Source organism: Suricata suricatta, chromosome 3 (assembly GCF_006229205.1).
Source record: "Suricata suricatta isolate VVHF042 chromosome 3, meerkat_22Aug2017_6uvM2_HiC, whole genome shotgun sequence".
Taxonomy (NCBI): domain Eukaryota; kingdom Metazoa; phylum Chordata; class Mammalia; order Carnivora; family Herpestidae; genus Suricata; species Suricata suricatta.
Genome location: NC_043702.1, coordinates 173793490 through 173813300, shown reverse-complemented (window position 1 = coordinate 173813300; position 19811 = coordinate 173793490). Strand labels below are relative to the sequence as shown.

The following is a 19811-nucleotide window of genomic DNA, read 5'->3' as shown; positions in this document are numbered from 1 at the left end:
AGCGGAGACACGCATGAAGGCAGGGCCTGCGAGGGCAAAGAAGGTGGAGGTTGAACAATGAGCCCGGAGTGGGAATGAACCTGATCTCTAGGAAGTTGAGCCCGTAGTCTAGCCTACATCCCTCCTGCTGCACCATTGGCCTCTCCCATGGCAGGCTTGGGTTTCGTGCTCTGCTAAGTGTAGCCCGGCCCATAAGGATGATGTTGGACGCTAACCTGCTGGTACCTGACTCGGCCTGGCCGGGCGCTCTGGGTCAGCCCTGTCCCTCTCTGCCTCTCTGGTTCCATCTCTCAATGTCACCCCCCTCCCCACTCCTCCATTATGAGAGTGTAAGTTCTTTGAGCTCTTCAGAGGAATATTCTGGGTCCTCGCAGTGTCTCATGGCCAAGAGAGCAAGAGGGAGATGGCCCGTCCCATTTGCTCTCCCTCCCTGAGCCCACCCCCCAGCCCAGGACTGGGCGGGGGAAGGGAGAGGCTGGATGGAAGCCAGACTGGCAGAGACAGGGGCTTTGTCCCAACTGGTTTCTGAGCCAGGAGATCCGGTGGGAAAGCCCGTGCCAGGCAGAAAGGAAGGCTGGGAAGAAGAAGGGAGAAGGCAGCCAAAGAGGGGGTGGAGGAGGCTCGGAGTAAAGAGAAGAGTTTCCTTACAAGTAACGGCGGGGTAGGGGAGGTCTCAGAGGGGTTGGGCTAGAGAGAAGGTGTGCAGGGTCCAGGTTCAGTCTAGGAGGCCCTCCTGGAAGAGGCCAGGTGGGTGTGGTACTCAGAGAGGGAGGGACAGGAAAGGAACCTGTGAAGGGTCCTGGGGCAGCAGGAGGCTCTGGGTCTGAGGCGGAGTCTGGCACTGGGAAGAGCAGAGGGAATCGTTAAGTATAATAGCACCCACCACTCATGCTGGGAGCACTTATTAAGCTCCTACTGTGTGCCTGCAGCTGGGCATCTGCACACCCTGCGAGGTGGTCGTAATGGTGCTCTACGAGTAAGTGGACAAAGGCCCAGACAGCTTCGGGAGCTTTACTTCACGCAGCAAGTTGCCGAGCACCCAGGTCTGGGTTCTGAGAGGAATCCCCTGGTGGGGAGACAGGGTGTTAACAGTGAGCAGTGAGGGGACAGTGGGCTTTGTGGGCCAGCATGGGTGTGGTCAGGAGCCGGGGGAAGTCCATCTTGAAGTCTAACCCCATCTTTCCTCCGCAAGTCCCTCCACCAGCCTGAGCATGGATGCACTGTTCCTGCCCCTGCTGGTGGCCCTGGCCCTGGGCCTGGGCCCCGCCGCCGCCTCCGCTGATGCCCTGGGAGGGGACAGCTCAGGTAAGCAACCCCGCTCAGGGCCCCTGTCTCTGTCTCCTGCATCTCCCCGGGGTGGCCTCTCGTTTGGTCCCACCAACCTCTTCCAGGCTTAGGGGACCCAGGGAGGAGATGGATTTGGGGCGCTGTGGGGAAAGGTCTGGCCTAGGGCACCTGGGGACGAGGGGTGAGCTGTGGGCTCTCCTGGGGGAGGGGAGGGGCAGTAGGTGCCAGGCTGCCCATCTCTAGGGTGAGGGAGGGATGAATAGGGCTGGGAGGCAGGGCATGGGTAGAAATCGTGCCAGTGAGTCTGAGGGAAACTGAGGACAGGGCTGGAGGACCCAGAGGGCGAGTTAGAAAACGTCGGGTGCAGGCTGGGAACCTTGGGGTGGTGCTGGGCCACTCTGGGGGCGGAGCCGACCCGGACACTTTGGGGACAGATCTGGAGAGCGTGCGGGGTGGGCATGCAGCCCCTTGGGGTGGGGGAGGGGGACGCTGCGGACCGAGTCGTGAGTCCCAGCTGGCCCCGCCCACCCACCCACAGAGGACCGGGCCTTCCGCGTGCGCATCGCGGGCAACGCACCTCTGCAGGGCGTGCTGGGCGGCGCCCTCACCATCCCGTGCCACGTTCACTACCTGCGGCCGCCGCCGGGCCGCCGGGCCGTGCTGGGCTCCCCGCGGGTCAAGTGGACCTTCCTGTCCGGGGGCCGGGAGGCCGAGGTGCTGGTGGCCCGGGGGCTGCGCGTCAAGGTGAGCGACGCCTACCGCTTCCGCGTGGCGCTGCCCGCCTACCCCGCGTCCCTCACCGACGTCTCCCTGGCGCTGAGCGAGCTGCGGCCCAACGACTCTGGCATCTACCGCTGCGAGGTCCAGCACGGCATAGACGACAGTAGCGACGCCGTGGAGGTCAAAGTCAAAGGTGAGGGGCAGGACGGAGGGAGGTTCCTGGGGGAGCGGGGCGGGGGAGGGCGGGACCGCTGCCCCTGGGAGCCCACGGTCTGAGGGGAAGCAAATGCACGGGTGACAGGCACAGACTGAGCTAGAAGAGGAGCGCGTAGATGCCGGCCTCTGTCACCTCCCTTCTCTCTTCAGGCAGAGGAAATCCTACTCCCAGTCTAACTAAGCCCCTCATGGTGTAGAGTGAGCGCCCTTGGGACTCTCCCCCTTGTGTCCCGGGAGTGGCAAGGACGGTGGGGGCCGAGTGGGGGCGGCCCTGCCTCACGGCTCCTGTCTGCCCCTCAGGAGTCGTCTTTCTCTACCGGGAGGGCTCTGCCCGCTACGCTTTCTCCTTCGCCCGGGCCCAGGAGGCCTGTGCCCGCGTCGGAGCCCGAATTGCCACCCCGGAGCAGCTCTACGCCGCCTACCTCGGGGGCTATGAGCAGTGTGACGCTGGCTGGCTGGCCGACCAGACCGTGAGGTGGGCCGGGGCTGCGGGGTGGCGCTGGCCCCGGGTGCTGCCAGGAGCTGCCCGCTGCCCCAGGCCCGCCCCACCGCGCCCCCTGCCTCCCGGGAATGCGGGTGGGTGAGGACCCCGGCGTGGGGGCGTCCCTGCATTGCTGGGAAGACAGCCGGCCGCCTGGAAGGGCAGTGGGGCTCGGGAGGGGCATCCGGGACTGCTCCCCATGAAGGCGTCTGCTCTCGCTCCCAGGTATCCCATCCAGACCCCACGGGAGGCCTGTTACGGAGACATGGACGGCTTCCCCGGGGTCCGGAACTACGGCGTGGTGGACCCGGCTGACCTCTACGATGTTTACTGCTATGCTGAAGACCTAAATGGTGATTGGGGGTGAGGCGTTCTCAGGCTTGAGCCCCTTGTCCGGTGCTGCCCGGAGGTCCTCAGGGGCCTGTGCTGGGCCTCCCGTCCCTCACGGTTCAAGCAGGAATGGGGGGGGGGGGCGGTCCAGAGACACAGCCGGTGTCCCTCCCTCCACACACAGTCCTGGAAGCACGTTCATGGCCGAAGGCTCCAACAGTTGGGACGATTGGGACCAGACCGAGTTTGACTTTGACTCTGCAGCTCCCCGCTGTGTAAATCTCTGCCCCTTAGCCTCTCTGGGCCTCCCTTACCTTCTTTGCAGAAGGAGGAAGTTGAGCCAGGCTCCTCTGGGTAATAACATCTATCCTGAGGTTCTACCTGACCTTTGACTTTGAAATAGGGCATCGGACTCCGTGTCACAGATGAGGCCCAGAGAAGCCAGCCCAGGGTCTCTGCAGGAGCCCGAGGACTCCCAACGCCCTGGTGACCCGGCCCCCTCTTCCCTCCCAGGAGAGCTGTTCCTGGGCGCCCCTCCAGACAAGCTGACGTTGGAAGAGGCGCGGGCGTACTGCCGGGAGCGGGGTGCAGAGATCGCCACCACGGGCCAGCTGTACGCAGCCTGGGACGGCGGCCTGGACCGCTGCAGCCCCGGCTGGCTGGCCGACGGCAGCGTGCGCTACCCCATCGTCACGCCCAGCCAGCGCTGCGGCGGGGGCCTGCCCGGCGTCAAGACTCTCTTCCTCTTCCCCAACCAGACCGGCTTCCCGAACAAGTACAGCCGCTTCAATGTCTACTGCTTCCGAGGTGAGCCCCGCCCCCCCAGTATTGATGTATTGATGGACAGACGCAATCCCCCCACTCCCCGCCAGGGAGCAGGCCCTCAGGGCGGTTGGGTGCAGAGATGGCCTCCTGATCACATCTCATATTGGGGGCTGAAGGGAAGGCAGTGCCTGGGGCCCCCGGAAGCACCCCCAGTGACTGACAGTCAGGGAGGCAGTGGCATGGGGCGTGTGGTCCTGGCCTGCAGTGTGAGCCTGCAGGGCTGGGACAAGGGCTGGAGGCAAAACCGAAGGGGGATGCACAGCCTTTCCCTCTGGGGAGCTCCTCCTCCGAAGTGGGTAGGCCTGCTTCTGCAAGCCCCCCCCCCCATGAGGGAGGACAAGATGCCTTGCCCCCAGCCCCAGGAGAGACTAAGACAAAAGCATTACTTATATCTGAGGACGGGATCTCCAAACATATTCAGCCTGGGGCCAGGGAGCAGTGGGGAAGTGGAGCCTAGAGGAAGCAGGTCCATCTGGAAAGGCCACCGGAAGACAGATGATGATGATCATAGTAATAGTGAACGTGTCTATACACGGGTTACGTGCCAAGCGCCGTTCCGGGAAGACACAGAGAGAGAGGCGGGATGGAGAGGATGGCTGGCTGGGACCAGGTGGGGGCCAGCGGCGGGCAGGACGCCGGTCTGCTTGTCTGGCCTGAGCGAGCTCACTGGAGCAAGCGGTGGGGGCGGGGCGGGCTGCGCTCTCACGTCTGGCTGAGCACGGGCAGCCCTCAGGGCTTAGCCCAGTTCCACCGCCGCGTCATTGGTTTTCTGATCTTGCCTTTCTTCTCCAAAGACAAGGTGACCCATTCGAAAGCTCTGTTGTTTGAAGAGAGCAGCTCCGCCCCTTCCTTTGCCCTCTTGCCCCTATTCTGAGACCCTCGGTGGCAACTGTTGAACGTCCTTCCTGCATTCCACCCTTTGGCTCTGCTGAGTGATGCGCACCTGGCCCCTTCCCAGTCTCAGGAGCCCCGGGAGCCCTCACACCTTGCTCCCCAGGTGTCCCGAGGTGCTGAGGCCACCTGTCCATCCTTCTGCCTCCGCGACCTTACTCAAGGGACTATCTCTCCCTGAGCCTCTCCTGACCACTCTAGTTAAAGTATTTCCCACCGTTCTATTTCCTTATTCTGCCCAAGTGCTCTTTATACGGTAACACTGTATGTTCATTTGTTTATTACGTAGCTAAGTTATACAGTCCCTAAGGGCAGGAGGTTCGCTGCTCTTTTTTCCCTCCTCTGTGTCCTCAGCGCCCAGAAGAATCCTCGGCCTGACCCAGAGCGGGCACTTGATTAGTGCCTGAGGAAGGCGTGATGAAGTCCGCAGGGCTCCCTGGGTCTCCTGGGTCCTCCACAGGAGAGATGAGTGAGAACCCAGAGAATGTCACGGTCTCTGAGTCTAACCCAGAGTCCTCAGGCTGTGACTGAGCGCAGAGTCACCTATTTAACCTCCCACTGACACTTCCCTCTTCACAGACTCTGGCCAGCCCTCCGCCACGCCTGAGGCCTCCAACCCAGCCTCTGACGGGCTGGAGGCTATTGTCACTGTGACGGAGACCCTGGAGGAGCTGCAGCTGCCCCGGGAGGCTGTGGAGAGCGAGTCCCGGGGAGCCATCTACTCCATCCCGATCATGGAGGATGGGGGAGGCGGCAGCTCCACTCCAGAAGACCCGGCTGAGGCCCCTAGGACCCTCCTTGGTAACTGGAGTGCCTTAGCCAGAGAAGTTGGGGGTGAAGCTGCAAGCCCTGGGTAGGATTGGGCTTGTGGCCGGCATGACCAACCTGTCGTTTCTCAGCATCTCCACGATGCAGGGTATCTCTGCAGAACTCTCCCGACCTTCCCCTTTCCCGCACATTCTACTCCAGACCCTCTGGGTCTGCAAAGGAGAGTGCTCCCTCCTCTGTTCCCTCCTCCTCCTTACCTACCCAAAATAGACTGGAGAATTTTAAGAACGAGAGGGGGGTGCAATGACTATGTTTTTTACTGGGCTAATGACAGCTCACAGAGCCTTCTCCAGGTAGCCTCAGTATTGCAGCTCAAGTTGAAGGTCTTCCGGTGGGGAGCGAAGACAGCCCATCCCAGGGGCAGCCTCCTCCGGGCCTCCCCCACCGAACCTCCCCCTCCCGCCGTTCTCCCCCTCCCTTTCCGTCTTCCGGGCGGGCGGCGGGCGGGTGCTGTCCATGGTGCTGAAGCATCTGTGCTTTGTCTAGGATTCGAAACACAGTCCATTGTACCTCCCCTGGGGTCCTCAGAAGAGGAAGACACAGCTTTGGAGGAAGAAGAGAAATACATGGATGAAGACGATAAAGAAGAGGAGGAAGAGGTGGAGGTGGAGGATGAGGGCCTGTGGGCCTGGCCCAGCGAGCTCAGCAGCCCGGACCCAGAGGCCCCTCTCCCCACTGAGCCAGTCCTAGAGGAGTCTGTCTCCCATGCCGCCCCACCGCCAGCGAGGGCAGTCCTACAGCCTGGAGCATCACCACCTCCCGATGGAGAGCCAGAGACTCCCAGGCCTCCAAGGGTCCTTGGACCACCCGCTGAGACTCTGCCCACTCCCAGGAATGGGAAACTGGCATCCCCACCACCTTCCACTCCAGCTGGGGAGAGAGAGGTGGGGGAGGAGGCTGGGGGTCCCAAGCTGTCTGGGGTCCCTCGAGTAGAGAGTGAGGAGACAGGGAGCTCTGAGGATACCCCTGCCCTGCTTCCAGCCACACGGGCCCCTGAGGGTGCCAGGGAACTGGAGGCCCCCTCTGAAGAGAATTCTGGAAGAACTGTCCCAGCAGGGACCTCAGTGCGGGTTCAGCCGGTGCTGCCCACTGACAGCGCCAGCCAAGGTGGAGTGGCCGTGGCCCCCTCATCAGGTAACTTTGCCCAAGGCTCAACCTCCCTCTTCCTCCTCCTCCCCTTTCTCCCCCTGAAGCTCTGGGTCACATGACCTGTGGTCCTTTAACCGCCATCGCCCCGGCCTCTCCTGTCCACTGTCTTCATTCTCCTTACACCTCTGCCTGTGGGTTTCCAACCTTGGACATCAGCTCTCTGACTTCTCACCCCATGACCCCCACCTCCATGGCCCTACTCCATAACTCCAGCCCCACCACTGACCACCTGGGACTCTTTCTTGCCCTTGGCTTTCCACTGGTGACTTACCGGCCCCACAGAGCACCCTCTGTCCTCATGTGATAGGTGGCCCCGGGTCCCTATTGTACTCTCCAGGGCCCAGGCCCCTCTCCTACTACCCCCTTCCCTCCCATTCAGACACCCCACTGATGTCAGGGAAGCCTGGGGTCAGCCGCTGGGGTCTAGGAGAGCCCTTACCCGTACAGAGCCTTAAGCGACTACTTCTGTGAAGTATTTTTTCGACTGTTTCATGGAAAACAAGCCTTGGAAATAAATCTCTATTAAACCACTTTATAACCCAAACTCTGGCACCCTCTGTCTGCACCCCCAGCTGTCTGCCCTTTCATTCCCTGGATTTGTGTTCCAGGCCGCTCTCTGATGCTTCCCTTTGTGCCGTGTGTCTTCCTCGCTCGCCCGTCTCCCTCGCTCTCCACGCCTCTGCCTCTTCCTTTTCATCCTCAGCCAGCGCCCTTTCCTGCCCCCTGCCCCCTGCCTAACACTACTCACTGTTCCCCGCCCTCCCCTCTCAGGCTTTCTTCTGCCTTTCTCCCCGACTGCCGAGAGCCCAAGTCTGACTGTACAGAGAAGTCACTGTCCATCGGTCCATGGGACTGTGAGGGGTTGTCCCTCACTCCTGATGGAGAGAACCCCCCACCAGCCTGAGTGTGTGTGTGTGTGTGTGTATGCACGTGTTTGTATACATACAGACTCGTGATAGAGAAAGCCCATCTTAACCTTGAGGCCCAAACTGGCATCGAGGCACCCCAGCCTCCCCCTCGGCACAACTCAGCAGGGAGACGGTATCTAACTTTCATCCTCCTGCCCACGGCCTCCCCCTTCTTCACTAACCCCTGCACTAAAGGCCACCTCACCCCTAGGAAGAATGGTCTCACCCTCCCTGAACCAGAGGATCTCCAAGTCCCTAGTGCTGGAGAAGACACAAATCAGGAGGCGAGGAAGAGGGAATGTGGAGGTGGAGGAGGCGTGGGGAGTTGGGTTCTGGGCTCTGAGGGAAGCCCTACCCATTCAGAGAAGGCTGAGCTTCCGGGTGGAGGTCCTTGGAGAAGGCTGGGGTCCGCCCAGTCCCAGGACCCCCACCCCTACATGGTCCAGCGGGGCTGGGGCCCCTGCATCACACCCAGGCTCCCCTATTTTAACTCTTGGCCCCCTGAGCAGCCGGCCTTGGAGTTCAGTGCTGTGTGGATTGGGAGGGGGTTTGGTGGGAAGAGAAGCATCAGTGAAAGTTTCCGCAGGGTCCTAGTCACCCCACTGGGGGGTGAGGGACGCCCTCTGGCCCTGCTCATACAGCAGGAGTGGGCTGTCTGGCTGTGCAGAGCAGTGGGCCCCAAGAAGGGGGAGGAAGGAAGAGCAGAGAGTCTCAAGGGGGAGTTCCTTTGCCCCCACTCTTCTGTCCTGGTTCAGGGGAGGGACCTATGGCCTGGCCGGACAGCCAGGGACCAGGTGTGGAAGGCTCTGTCCCCCAGGGCTGGCTGGCCGGCCGCAGAGGTGCAGGAAAGTGTGAGAACAGGAGGGGCTCCAGAGCTGCTGCCCTCGGTGGGGCCTCGTGCCTGCTGGGCTCGATAAAACACCCCTCCCCCTTTGCCCAGGGAGGGTGCTACCAGCCTGGCGGAACCGTTGGCAGGAGGAGAGGTGGGAGGGTGCTGGTGCTGGAACAGCTGATTCATTTCACCTGAAACAGCGAGGTCATCGCAGCAAAATTCTGGATTCGACTCCAGCGCCTCCTCCCCCTACCTCAGCTCTCACCCCCCTCCCCCAGGCAGATGGAAGCACAGTGGGCCTTGCCCTTGGCTGCTAGGGGTGTGACGTGGTCTGATGGTTTTACCTCCCAAGCTGAGGGCCCAGCCCTGCACTGTCAGTCTGTGAGGCCATCTTCCTCTGTCTAGCACCCACACCTGGTCTAAGGATGGCCGCCTCCTACCCCAGGACCCACAGGGAGAGAGTCCTGAGGAGAAGGCAGGTGACCGCCAGGCTTCAGGACAGCGTGTCAGTCTGAGAGGACTGCCTGGAGGAGAGAGTGCCAGAAGAAGGGAGAGAGGTGGATTGGAGGGGTTAGGCCAGCTCACCTGCAGGGGTGTAAAGTGGAGGGGAGCCTGGGGAGGGATTGGTTCTTCACTGCAGCTTCTAGGACTGTTGACTCTACTCTGCAAACGGCAAGAGGAATAGCTAGCCCCACCCCCACCCCACCCCATCAGGTCCCAGAAGCAGTCAAGGGCAGGCCACCGCTCCCTGTTGCTATGGCCTCTCCTCGGGCTTCATCCATCCAGCCCACCAAAACCCTACAAAGACAAGGTGGTGGGGAACTAAGCTCCAGGCCCAGAGAGGTAAAGTGACCTGCCTGGTGTCACTCAGCAGAGCCAGGAGCCAGATAAGAGTCCAGGTCTCATGACCGACAGGCCGGTATCTTTCTCGTCAGTGGCATTGGGTTCCATGGGCCTTTCTGGCCACTTCCACCCAGCTCCTGTTAGACTGGGCCCGCACGAGTGGGCACGGCAATGGCCAGCACGGGGCTGAGTCGACCCCGAAGTGGCAGGTGGTGAGGGGGGTCAGGGTGGGAGAGAACCCCGCAACTTGGCCCTGGGATGACTTTAAGATGCTGTGAGAGCTCCCCAGACAAGGGGCCTGGGGCTGTGGACCCACCCACGGCTCTGGGGGGCTCAGGCTGCAGAGCTCCGCCCACCTCACTTCTCTCCCCTCAGGTGACTGTGTCCCCAGCCCCTGCCGCAATGGTGGGACATGCTTGGAGGAGGAGGAGGGGGTCCGCTGCCTGTGTTTGCCTGGCTATGGGGGGGACCTGTGTGATGTTGGTGAGTGTGGTGAGCGGCAGGGGTGGGGGCGGATCTGAAGCAGGGGCCCTGCCACGATGTGCTTGCTCTGGAGCTGGGAGCGAGGGCACGGGTCTTGTCCGGAGTCTCCATTTTAGGCAGATAGAACCCTCTCTGAGCCCTGCCCTCAATGTTTTCATCTGTCAAGTGGGACCAGCAAGGCCTTTGTCAAGTGGTCCCTGGGGGAGGGGCGCTCCTCACTTGCCAGCTCTCTCCCGGGAAGAGGGGAGGCCGCAGCCCTTCTCTGGGACCGAGGACTGGGGCTCCAGCCCTCCCCCTGGCGGTCCCTGTCGCTCAGAGGCGGAAGCCATCACGCCCCCTGCACCCCCCTCGCCCCTCATTCCCTGCTGGCTCTTTGGCACCTGCCTCCCGCCCCTTGGCCCCGCCCCCTCAGATCCCCTCCAGAGGACCTGGCCCCTCTGGCCGCAGCTGCCCACCCCTCTGTGCCCCAGGCCTCCGTTTCTGCAGTCCGGGCTGGGACGCCTTCCAGGGCGCTTGCTACAAGCACTTTTCCACGCGGAGGAGCTGGGAGGAGGCCGAGACGCAGTGCCGGACGTACGGCGCGCACCTGGCCAGCATCAGCACGCCGGAGGAGCAGGACTTCATCAACAGTGGGCTGGGGCCGGGGCTGGAGGGGGCCCTCGCCACCTGCTCTCTCGCGCTCCCCCATTAACCCATCATTAATCATGAGTGAGTGTGCGAAGGAATTAACTCCCTTACTCATTAACTCAGGTACTCATTACGTGGTTTACTTCATTCATTCGTTCCCTTTTCCGTCCTTGCTCCCTCCACACTGGGTAGGGGGCTTCAGGCCGAGAGGGCTGCTGTTGGAGCCGGAAGTGCACCTGCTTCGCCCCCCCACCCCCGTCCCGCTCCGCTGCCTCCTCCTGCCGGCCCCCACTCTGACCTCGCTGAAGGCTTCTACTCTTTTTCCAGAGTTTCCCCTTTCTGGCCCTGGTGACATTTTCCTTCTCCCCAACCCTTGCGCCCTCCCCCGGCCCTGCCTTCTACCCGCCGCGGGCCGAGGGGGAGCGGGGACGCGCGGGCCGTTCGGCCGCCGGTGGCGGGGAGCGGCGCCACCTGCTGGCACGGGGCTCACTGCGCACCTTCGCCCGCCGCGCTTCCTCCGCAGGCCGATACCGCGAGTACCAGTGGATCGGGCTCAACGACCGGACCATCGAAGGCGACTTCCTGTGGTCGGACGGCGTCCCCCTGGTGAGAGGCTCCGGCCGCCCCTCCGGCTGGCTGGGTCGCTTCTTCCAAGCAATTCTGCCCCTCACCCCCAGGGACCCCACCCCTCCCCCTCCTTTTCTTGGCCCCCCTCCTCCCCTCTTCCCCTTGGGCCCCGCCTCCTTCCGTGTGCTCCTCTCGCTTCCAGTCCGGCTCTCATTACCCCTACCCCCCCCCAAAGCCCGCTACCTGCCCTTTCTCCGCCTGCCCCCCCTTCTCTCTCCTAGTGCCCCTCCCAGCCTCCCTCTTCAGGTCCTCTAGGTCCGGCCCTCCCCCTGCTGTGGGGCGGGAGCCCTCACCGCCTCCCCCATGCGTTCCCCCCAGCTCTATGAGAACTGGAACCCCGGGCAGCCTGACAGCTACTTCCTGTCCGGGGAGAACTGCGTGGTCATGGTGTGGCACGACCAGGGACAATGGAGTGACGTGCCCTGCAACTACCACCTGTCCTACACCTGCAAGATGGGGCTGGGTGAGGCCGGTCACGGGGGAGAAGGGGGCGCTAGGGGCATCCCACCTGCTGTGTGTCTAGAAGGAGGGGCAGGGCGCCTGGGTGGCTCAGTCCTTAAACATCCGACTCTTGATTTCGGCTCAGGTCAAGATCTCATGGTTGGTGAGTTCCAGCCGCGCAGGGGGCTCCAAGCTGACAGTGGGGGAACCTGCTTGGGATTCTCTCTCTCCTTCTCTTTCTGCCCCTCCCCTACACTTTCTAAATAGATAAGCAAACAAACAAAGAAACAAACAGACAAGCTTAAAACAAAAAGGAGGGGGCAATGCTACAGAGGAGTCAGAAACGTGTCCCAGACCATGGGCAAGGGGAGCTAACAAATGAGGTGGTCCGCTAGGAACCTCTGCTCTTTTCTGCATCACCCTATGCCCCATCCCCTCCTCCTCCTCGTGCCAGTTCTGGGAACTGTCACCTGCAGACCCAGGCTCCCAGCTGTTGCCTCTCTCCCCCCTGCAGTGTCCTGCGGGCCTCCGCCAGAGATGCCCCTGGCTCAAGTGTTTGGCCGCCCACGCCTGCGCTATGAAGTAGACGCTGTGCTTCGGTACCGGTGCCGCGAGGGGCTGACCCAGCGCAACCAGCCACTGATCCGCTGCCAGGAGAACGGCCGCTGGGAGCCCCCCCAGATCTCCTGTGTGCCCCGCAGGCCTGTGAGTGCCAGGAGGATGCGGGGGTAGGGGCATGAGCTAAAGGAAGCTCTGGGTTCTAGCCCTGGCTCTGCCAGTCACTGGCTGTGTGACCTTGGAGTAATCACTGCCCCTCTCTGAGGCAAAGAGAAGGAGGTGGGCTGATGCTCTGGGGCCTCTTTCAGTGCTGATGTCTGAGAACTTGGGCTGAGCCAAGGTGAGTGTTTTAACCGGGGCTCAGGGAGCAGAAACAGAAGGGCAGGCTCTGCGAAGGGAGACCAGGAGAAGGGGCCCAGGGTGGAGGGTGAGTGTGTGTGTTTTTCCCAGGCCCGAGCTCTGCACCTGGTGAAGGCCCCAGGACATCGGGGGAGGCTACCCGGACGCCGGAAGGCACTTTTGACCCCTCCTTCCAGCCCCTCTCCAGGCCCATAGGGAGCAAGGCCTTTGGGGCACTGCCCTCCCCATCACCAGCCTCGACACTAGGGAGGAGGGGGCTGCCCTCCAGGCAGCAGTGCCTCAAGGGGTTTTCGGGAGGTGCTCAGGCAGCTCCAGCCTAGACTAGACCCTCTCCCCCCTGCCCTAGCTCAGGTTTTCCCTCCAGGGCCTCAGGGAAGGTCCCTAAGTGCCTCAGCCGCCCTCCGCTGGCCAGCCTTCCCCCCCCTCCATCCCCTCCGGGGTCTCCCAGGGGGCTGGGCTTGCAGGCTGGAGAATCTGGAAAACCAGCAGGAAATAAAGCTGCCTTTGAGCACAAGCCAGTTTGATGTTTCTCTGAGAGAGAGAGAGAGAGAGAGGGAGAGAGAGAGGAAAAGGGGGTGGGGCTGGGCCTCCCAGGATAACCGGCCCTCCTGTGTCTATTAACTTCTGGAGGGCACAGCGGTCCCCAGGGTGCCGGTGGCTGGAACCGCGCCTGGCACAGAATAGCTGCCCGGGGAAGTTTTAGGGACGAAAGAGCTCACAGCAGTTGGGAGACTGGGTCACGTGTTTGGAAGGCGCTGGAGCGCTCAGAGCGCAGGGTCCTGCAGACCTAGAGGAGCTCAGTCCGGGGAGGGAGAGGGGCTGGGGGCCGCGGAGGAAGTAGAGATGCGCAGCTTTGGTGTCCTGGTTCCGAGGTTCCCGAGGGAAGGGGGCCACACGAGGGAGCGCAGCTTTGGGGGTTAGACTGCAGGAGCGCTTGCGTCCAGCAGAGGAAGCAGAGAGCGGGGAAGGGGGAAGCAGAGGAGGGGCCTCTCCACCCTGCGGGGCACTGGGCGCAGGGAGTGACTGGTAGGTCTCCCAGGCCCTACCCGGCAGAGGGCGCCGTGGGTTCAGCCACGTCGGCCTGGGGGTGCCGTGTGCGCGTGCGCGCGCCGGGCCTGGGGCGAGAGTCGCAGGAGTCCCAGGGGGACCGCCAGGGGGCGCCGCGACCACTGGTTCGGAGACCCGGGGCGCGGAAGCGGGTGGCGGGCTGCCCGGTGGAGGGTGACTTCCGGCCGTGCGGCGCTGGCCCCGGGGGCTGTGAGTCAGCGGAGGCTGAGATGGTGAGGTCACTCTCAGAACCGGAGAGAACGAGCGGACGGGACTGTGTGTCCAGAATTGGGGCATTCTGTGCCTCGTGGTCAAGTGTGCCCTCCTGATGGGAGTGACTCGCCGCTCCGATCCGGGCGTCGCCTGCGCGCACAGCCACACACGTGCGCACGCGGTCCCGTGTACACACTTCGGCTTGTGCCTGCCGTGAACCGCATTCGCCCGCGCGGGCAAGTCTTACTCCCCTTCCTGAAAATCAGGAAAACCTGATGAAACCCAGAGGCAGAGAGCAAATCACAGGAGCAAGAAGGCTGAGAGCCGGATAGAAAGACCCAGAGACGGCGAGGAGGGCAGGACAGGTGCTTGTTGAGAGGAGCTGGGGGCTTTCCCACCCTATGCTCCCCACCCGGCATTGAGACCCCAAACCAGCTGTGCCTGGGGACCCAGCATGAGCTCCCACACCCACCTGCCACCGCGTCCCTCTCCTCACCCAGGGCTCGCCTGCCCCACCTCTGCCCTCCCCACACAACCCAGCCTACCATGGCCAGGGAATGGGGCTGTTTCTCCAGGAGCTACAGGGAGGAAAATGATCCTGGGGCCAGAGTAGACCCCCGCTTTATTCTGTACTTCGATTGCCTGGTCAGTGCATGGCTCGGGAGGTCAGACATTAGCTGGATTTGTGAGCTGATCAGACAAGATGTCTTTGAAATAGGGCCTGGAGAGGAGAAAGAAGCTGAGGAGGGGCAGCGTCTGTCCTTGAGCTCCTGAGGGAGGTGCTCTGGGAAACATCCGCACAGCGGTGCAGTTGAGTTGGCCAGCTGGTTTCCCCAGAGGGCTCCTGGGGGTGGGCTGGGGGGCTTGGGCTTCCCAGCCCTGCCACTAACACGTCCTCCCTGACGCTCCCCCCAGCAGGGGGCTGGGGTCCACTGTCGGATCTGTGCACGTCCCAGAGGTTGACACAGGCTGGAACGGAATCCTCTCCCCTCCTGGACACCTGCTGGCCCAGCAAGGCTGCCGGAAACGGAAGCCTTCTCCTGGCTTTGTCGGGCTTCCTGGAGAAGGGGGAGCTGGTCCAGGGTGACTCAGCACCCTGAACAGAGTCCAGGGCTGACCCGTGCATGAGTGTGTGTGTGCGTGTGCTCGCGATGGCTGGGGAGGGGGCTTCGGCACCTCATCTGGGAAGAGCCCAGAGCAGGGGCCAACTGTGCCCACCCCTGCCGAGCCCCTGGACGTGTGGCTCACCTCTCGGCCTCTGTCCCGCATGTGTAACATGGGGTCTGCCTCAGGGTCCCCTGTTCTCTTGGGAGGAAGTCAGAGTGTACGGATCTGAGCAGAGAAGGGAGGCCCAGCCCCAGGGGCTTGGCCATCGATCACAGGAGGACCTGAGGGCCCAGTGAGATGGGCCTCCCAGATGCCCTCCCCTGACCACGGTCCCCAGCGACCCCCAGACTGCTCTGACCCTCACCCCACCTCCCCGTGCCTCCCCCGGTCCCCACCTCCCCACCCCCAACTCCCACACAGGGCCCTGACCTCACTGGGGCCTTTGTCCCAGCCCGGAGGCCCTGTCTGTAGGCCTGTCTCCTGCGCAGGGAGAGAAAAGGCCCCATTGTCCCCGCTGCCCAAAGACTTCCAAAAATGCTCAGCCTGTCAGACCCCTGGGGGTGGGAGGGCTCCCTGGGGGGCTGCGGGCAGGTCCTTGCCCTGAGTGAGGACCCCGGTTCCTTTGTTGCCCGGACCCTGGGGCCCTCCTGAGAGCTGGCTTCTGCTCCATCTGCTGCAAATCAGCTGCTGCCTCCAGAAAGGAAGGACGGAAAGATCGGCCTGGAGGAAGGGGCTGGGAAGGGCAGGAAAGACCAGGAAGGAGGGAGGAGGAGGAGGAATGTGAGGAAACTCGCCCACCGCGGACTCTGGACTCTAGTTAATGGTCTGAGTGGGAGGATCTTGCAGACTCCGTGTTTGTTTCCTGATGTTTTCCCCCCTTGGTCTTCGGTAGCTTGTTCGAGGGGGAGGGCTGTTGACCACTTGGGCCTGGGGCATTTAAGGGGAGTGGCCCGCAGCCCCTTGACCCGTGTTGGTGGACCCCAAGAGGCCTCTAGGGACTCAGTAGCATTGGCAGGGGAGAGCTCTGTGCCTCAGTTTCCCCGTCGAGGTGAGCAGAAGTTCTCTGTGACATGTGGGGGGGTGACTAGAAAAGGAAGGATCCCAGAAGAAACCAAGGGAGTCAGGAGTCGTGGAGGGGCTGGGGAGGAGGGGGAGAGCAGGGAGGGACGGTGGCCTTGTGCGTGGTGAGGGGGGCTGGCGGAGGGCCAGGGCTGGCAGGGCGCCTCCCCACACCGTGCCTGGACCCTGGGGCACTGGCTTGTCGGCAGCTGAGCCGCAGCTGCTGGGGGTAGCTCCTCCATGGTGGCCCCCTGGCATCTGCCTCCGTTTATTTCTGGAGCCACAGCTGAGTCATGGGGGTGGGCAGGGTGAATGGGCCTGGAGGAGGGGAGCTGGTGACACTGGACGAGAAGACCGCAAGGGACAAGAGGGCCCCGGGACCTGGGTCCCCGGGGTCTAGGCTCCATCTCTGTAGTTAGGTTACAGGAGGGACCCCGGGACAGTGGGGCCTGGGGCCGGTGTGGGGGAGCAGGGGCCGGAGGAGGTGCTCCTGGATGTGGGAGAAGACAGCGTCTGACGGGGGCATGGGGGTCAGGAAAGGGCCCCAGCGCAGACGGAGCAGACAGGTGGATGTGTGAGAAGACAGACCTCGGGTTCCCCCTGCTTCCCATTGCAGACCCCCGGGCCCTCCCTCACCTCAGGCCCCCGCTTCTGCCCCTCTTTCGGCCCCTGTGCCAGGCTGGCTTCAGCCACCTGAGATGCCCTCTTTGTCCTTGGCGCACCTGCGGACTCAGGAGCCGCACCTGGTCCTTCTTTTGAGCGCTGGCTGCATTCACAACGAGTTTACAAAGAGCATCTCTTTCCCCAGCTTCAAACACCACTCAACCTGCTGTTGGACGCGTCCTGGACCCGAGCCTCCCTTGGAGGGTGGGGGTGGGCCCACGGGGGACCCAGGGGCCTGTCCCCAAGTCCAGAGTCCTCTTGGGTTCCTTGGGCTGGGGTGGGCCCCGTCCATCCCCTCTGCTGCCCAGGGGAGGCCCAGAGGGCACATTCCAGCTGAAATTAAACCACATTCCTCCTGGCCTGGCTGCCAAGGATGGCAAGGCAGACGGCAGCTGAGACACCACAGGGTCAAGTGGCAACAGCTGGTCCCCAAGGAGGGGCTGAGGGGGGCGGGGAGGGGCTGAGGGGCCAGGGCCTTTGGAAGCAGTGAATGAATCTGAGTGTTTGATCTTAGGAGGCCTGAGGAAGAGAGCAGGCAGCCTGCGGCGGGAGGAAGACGGGGAGACCGTGGGAGCCACAGCGAGTGCCGCTCTGAGGGGACACAGAGGGCCAGCTTCTCAGCAGACCCCGGACGCCCACCCTCCGCACCCCTTCACTGGGCTCGCATGGCAGGCAGGAAGGCGTCAGGGCCCTTTAAGAGGCCCCGTCTGAGCTCCCTGGGCTGGAGCCCAGAGCCCAGGCCTTTGATTTCCTCTGAGCCCCCGGCAGGGCGGCAGTGGGGCTGTGGCAGTGACAAGGACAGCAAGGGGCTGAATGGAGAGCTCAGCCCCTGACCTCACCCTCTGGCGCCTCAGCCTGCACGGCCAAATAAGGAAGTGCCCCAAACAAACCGAGGAAGCCACCTCCGGCCCCCTACCCCGCCCCCACCCGGATCGGAGGCTATATTTACCCAGCAGAGGCCCCAGAATAGCCTCCCACTTGTCCTCGAGTTGGGGGGCGGGGGGGGGGGGGCTGCCTGATCACTCCCTTCTCTGGGGACTCGGCCCTCTGAAGGGACGTCTGACTCCATCACAGCCCTTTGTTCGTTCATCCATCCGTTCAACCACCCTGGCCCCGCTCCTGGAGGTCACAACTTCCCGCTGGGTTCTCCAGCTCAGAGCATGGGGCAGCCCTCCCCCACCGCCCAAGCCAGAAACCTGGGGGCCTCTGTGGCCACACAGCCTCCACCTCCCACACCAGGTCACTGGCTGCTGAGAACCTCTTCCCTTCCGTACGCCCCCGTCGCGCCCGCTGCCACCGGCACCCCTCCCGGAGCAGTGCAGCGTCTCCCGGAGCCCTCCGCACACTCCAGTCCGCCCTCCGGCGTCTCCTCGCTCCGGGGACGCGTGCACCTCCCAGGCCCCTGCGACGCCGACTCTAGTCCTACTGTGAGCTTCCTTCCCCCTCATTCTCCACCTCCAGCCGCACACATGCCTTCCTTCTGCTTCTAACGCCCAGACTCTGCCACCTTGCCCCAGGATTCCGCATATGCTGTTCCCTCTAAGATCCTTTCCCTCCTCCTCCCCCTGCTCATCCCTCAGGCTCTTGGGACAGGCGTCTCCCTCCCCTTGTTCCCACGCTCCCCCGGCCCAGATCAGGCAGGGTGCCCTGCTCGGTGCTCCCACAACCTCCTAATCGTTGTTTTCAGATAGGACACCCCCCAGAAGCCCTCGTGAAATTAGAAGGGAGTGAGAGGCCCTGGGTTCTCAGTGCCCGCCTGGCGCTCAGCAAATACTGATTGAAGAGTGACCCTCACAGCAGTTACCGCCACCAGGAGTGTCCCTGGTGCTGTCCAACCCTCATTTGTCTTGCTGCATAGACACACAGCCATTTCTAAGAGAACACGCCCCCCACTACATACCCCCTTTGTGAAGGCCCTCGCTCGGTCTGGCTCACATCCTTCCCCCCTCCCACCCCCATTGAGGACCCTGCGGGGTGGCTCCGTAGGGGACCAGGGGTCCCAGTGTGGGGGGCAGGATGGGCGCCGGGGACGGGGAGGGACTGCTTGGTGTCTCCTCTGTCCTTGGTCCCTCGCCCAGGTGGTGGTGCCTGAGGGCCTGGGGAAACCACGCACAGGGCTCCTCTGTCCCACTCCAGGGCGTAGGCCTTACTGGCCTGGGCGCCAGGCGGGTTGGACAAGGCCTTGACGGCAGTGGGTCCAGGAAGGAGAGCGGGGGCTTGGCCAGAAGGGTGGGGACACACAGGATCCTGAGCCCACGGGCAGGGGCATGTGCGAAACGGGAGCCTGGGGGGCCCAAGACAGGGACTCCCAAGCAGAGAAGCAGCTGGGGCACCTCCTGTCCACCCTCCTTGGCCAGAGGACCTGAGTGGGGGCCAGCGGGGCCAGGACTTCCTCCTCTCATTGTCCCCTGCCCTCGGCCTTGGACCTGGGCAGAGGAAGAGCCCGCCCCTGCACTTGGACTTGCCTCCAAATGTGGCACCCTTGTGGGCGGCCCCCACCCTGCCCCCACCGCCGGACCCACAGAGCTGGGCCGGCACTGCTCTCTAGCTGGGCATCCCGACTCCAAGGCCCCATCTAATCCAGGAACCCCTGTCTCTCTCTGCCCCACACAGAGACCCAGAGAACTCCTGGGAAGAGAGATGGGGGCAGAGAGAAGCTGTGGCTGGCGGGGGGACCCAGGCCGACCCGCACCTGACGGCCCTGCCTCAGCTCCTTGGCACCTGCCGGGTTAGCCTCACCTCGCGTCAGCATTGCTCTTCATGAGACAAGTCCTAGGGAAGATCTAAGCTGCAGCTGCGGCTCCCCCAGCCTCTCCCTGCTCTTCCTGCCCCCCTACCCTGCCCAGCACCCTTCACTGCGTGGCTGACCGAGGTTCAGAGAGGTTAAACAGTGACCAGCAGCCACACAGCCAGACTAAGGCAGAACAGCGCCCCTGCCCCGTCCCCTCACCCTGCTCTGACCCAGCTGCACGGGCCACAGTCACAGGCCAGACAGCTGTTTGGGTTTGGAGGCAAGGGGCTCATTACGCTGGCGGCACTGAGGGGCCAGCGGGGGTGCGGGGACGTACAAGGTGGGGTGGCCCTGGGCCTGATCCCTGTCATCAGCGCTGTGGGTAGAGATGATGATGGGTCTGGCTTCTGCCAGCCCTGGGGTCACCTGGACTGCCACCCAGCCGTCCCCAGGGCCCCTGAGGCCGCCCAGCTCCTGCTCGCCTCAGCTGGTGGCGGTCCCCAGCTCCCTGCTTCCTCCCCATCACCCAGGCCTCCTCTGCCCCACCCCCAGGACTCCCCAGATTAGGGAAGGAGAAGTCCAGAC

General features: G+C 63.2%; 1 protein-coding gene across 1 annotated transcript; it reads left to right on the top strand.

Moving 5' to 3' along the window:
* The first annotated feature begins 575 nt into the window (after positions 1-575).
* On the top strand, positions 576-12920 carry BCAN (brevican). Its single transcript, XM_029935965.1, has 14 exons — positions 576-650; positions 1193-1305; positions 1826-2200; positions 2524-2698; positions 2930-3057; positions 3548-3841; positions 5330-5551; positions 6065-6712; positions 9686-9793; positions 10264-10422; positions 10944-11026; positions 11366-11510; positions 12003-12193; positions 12497-12920. The coding sequence occupies exons 2-14, from the start codon at positions 1212-1214 to the stop codon at positions 12599-12601; spliced, it is 2727 nt and encodes a 908-aa protein (XP_029791825.1). The 5' UTR covers positions 576-650; positions 1193-1211; the 3' UTR covers positions 12602-12920.
* The last annotated feature ends 6891 nt before the right edge of the window (positions 12921-19811 follow it).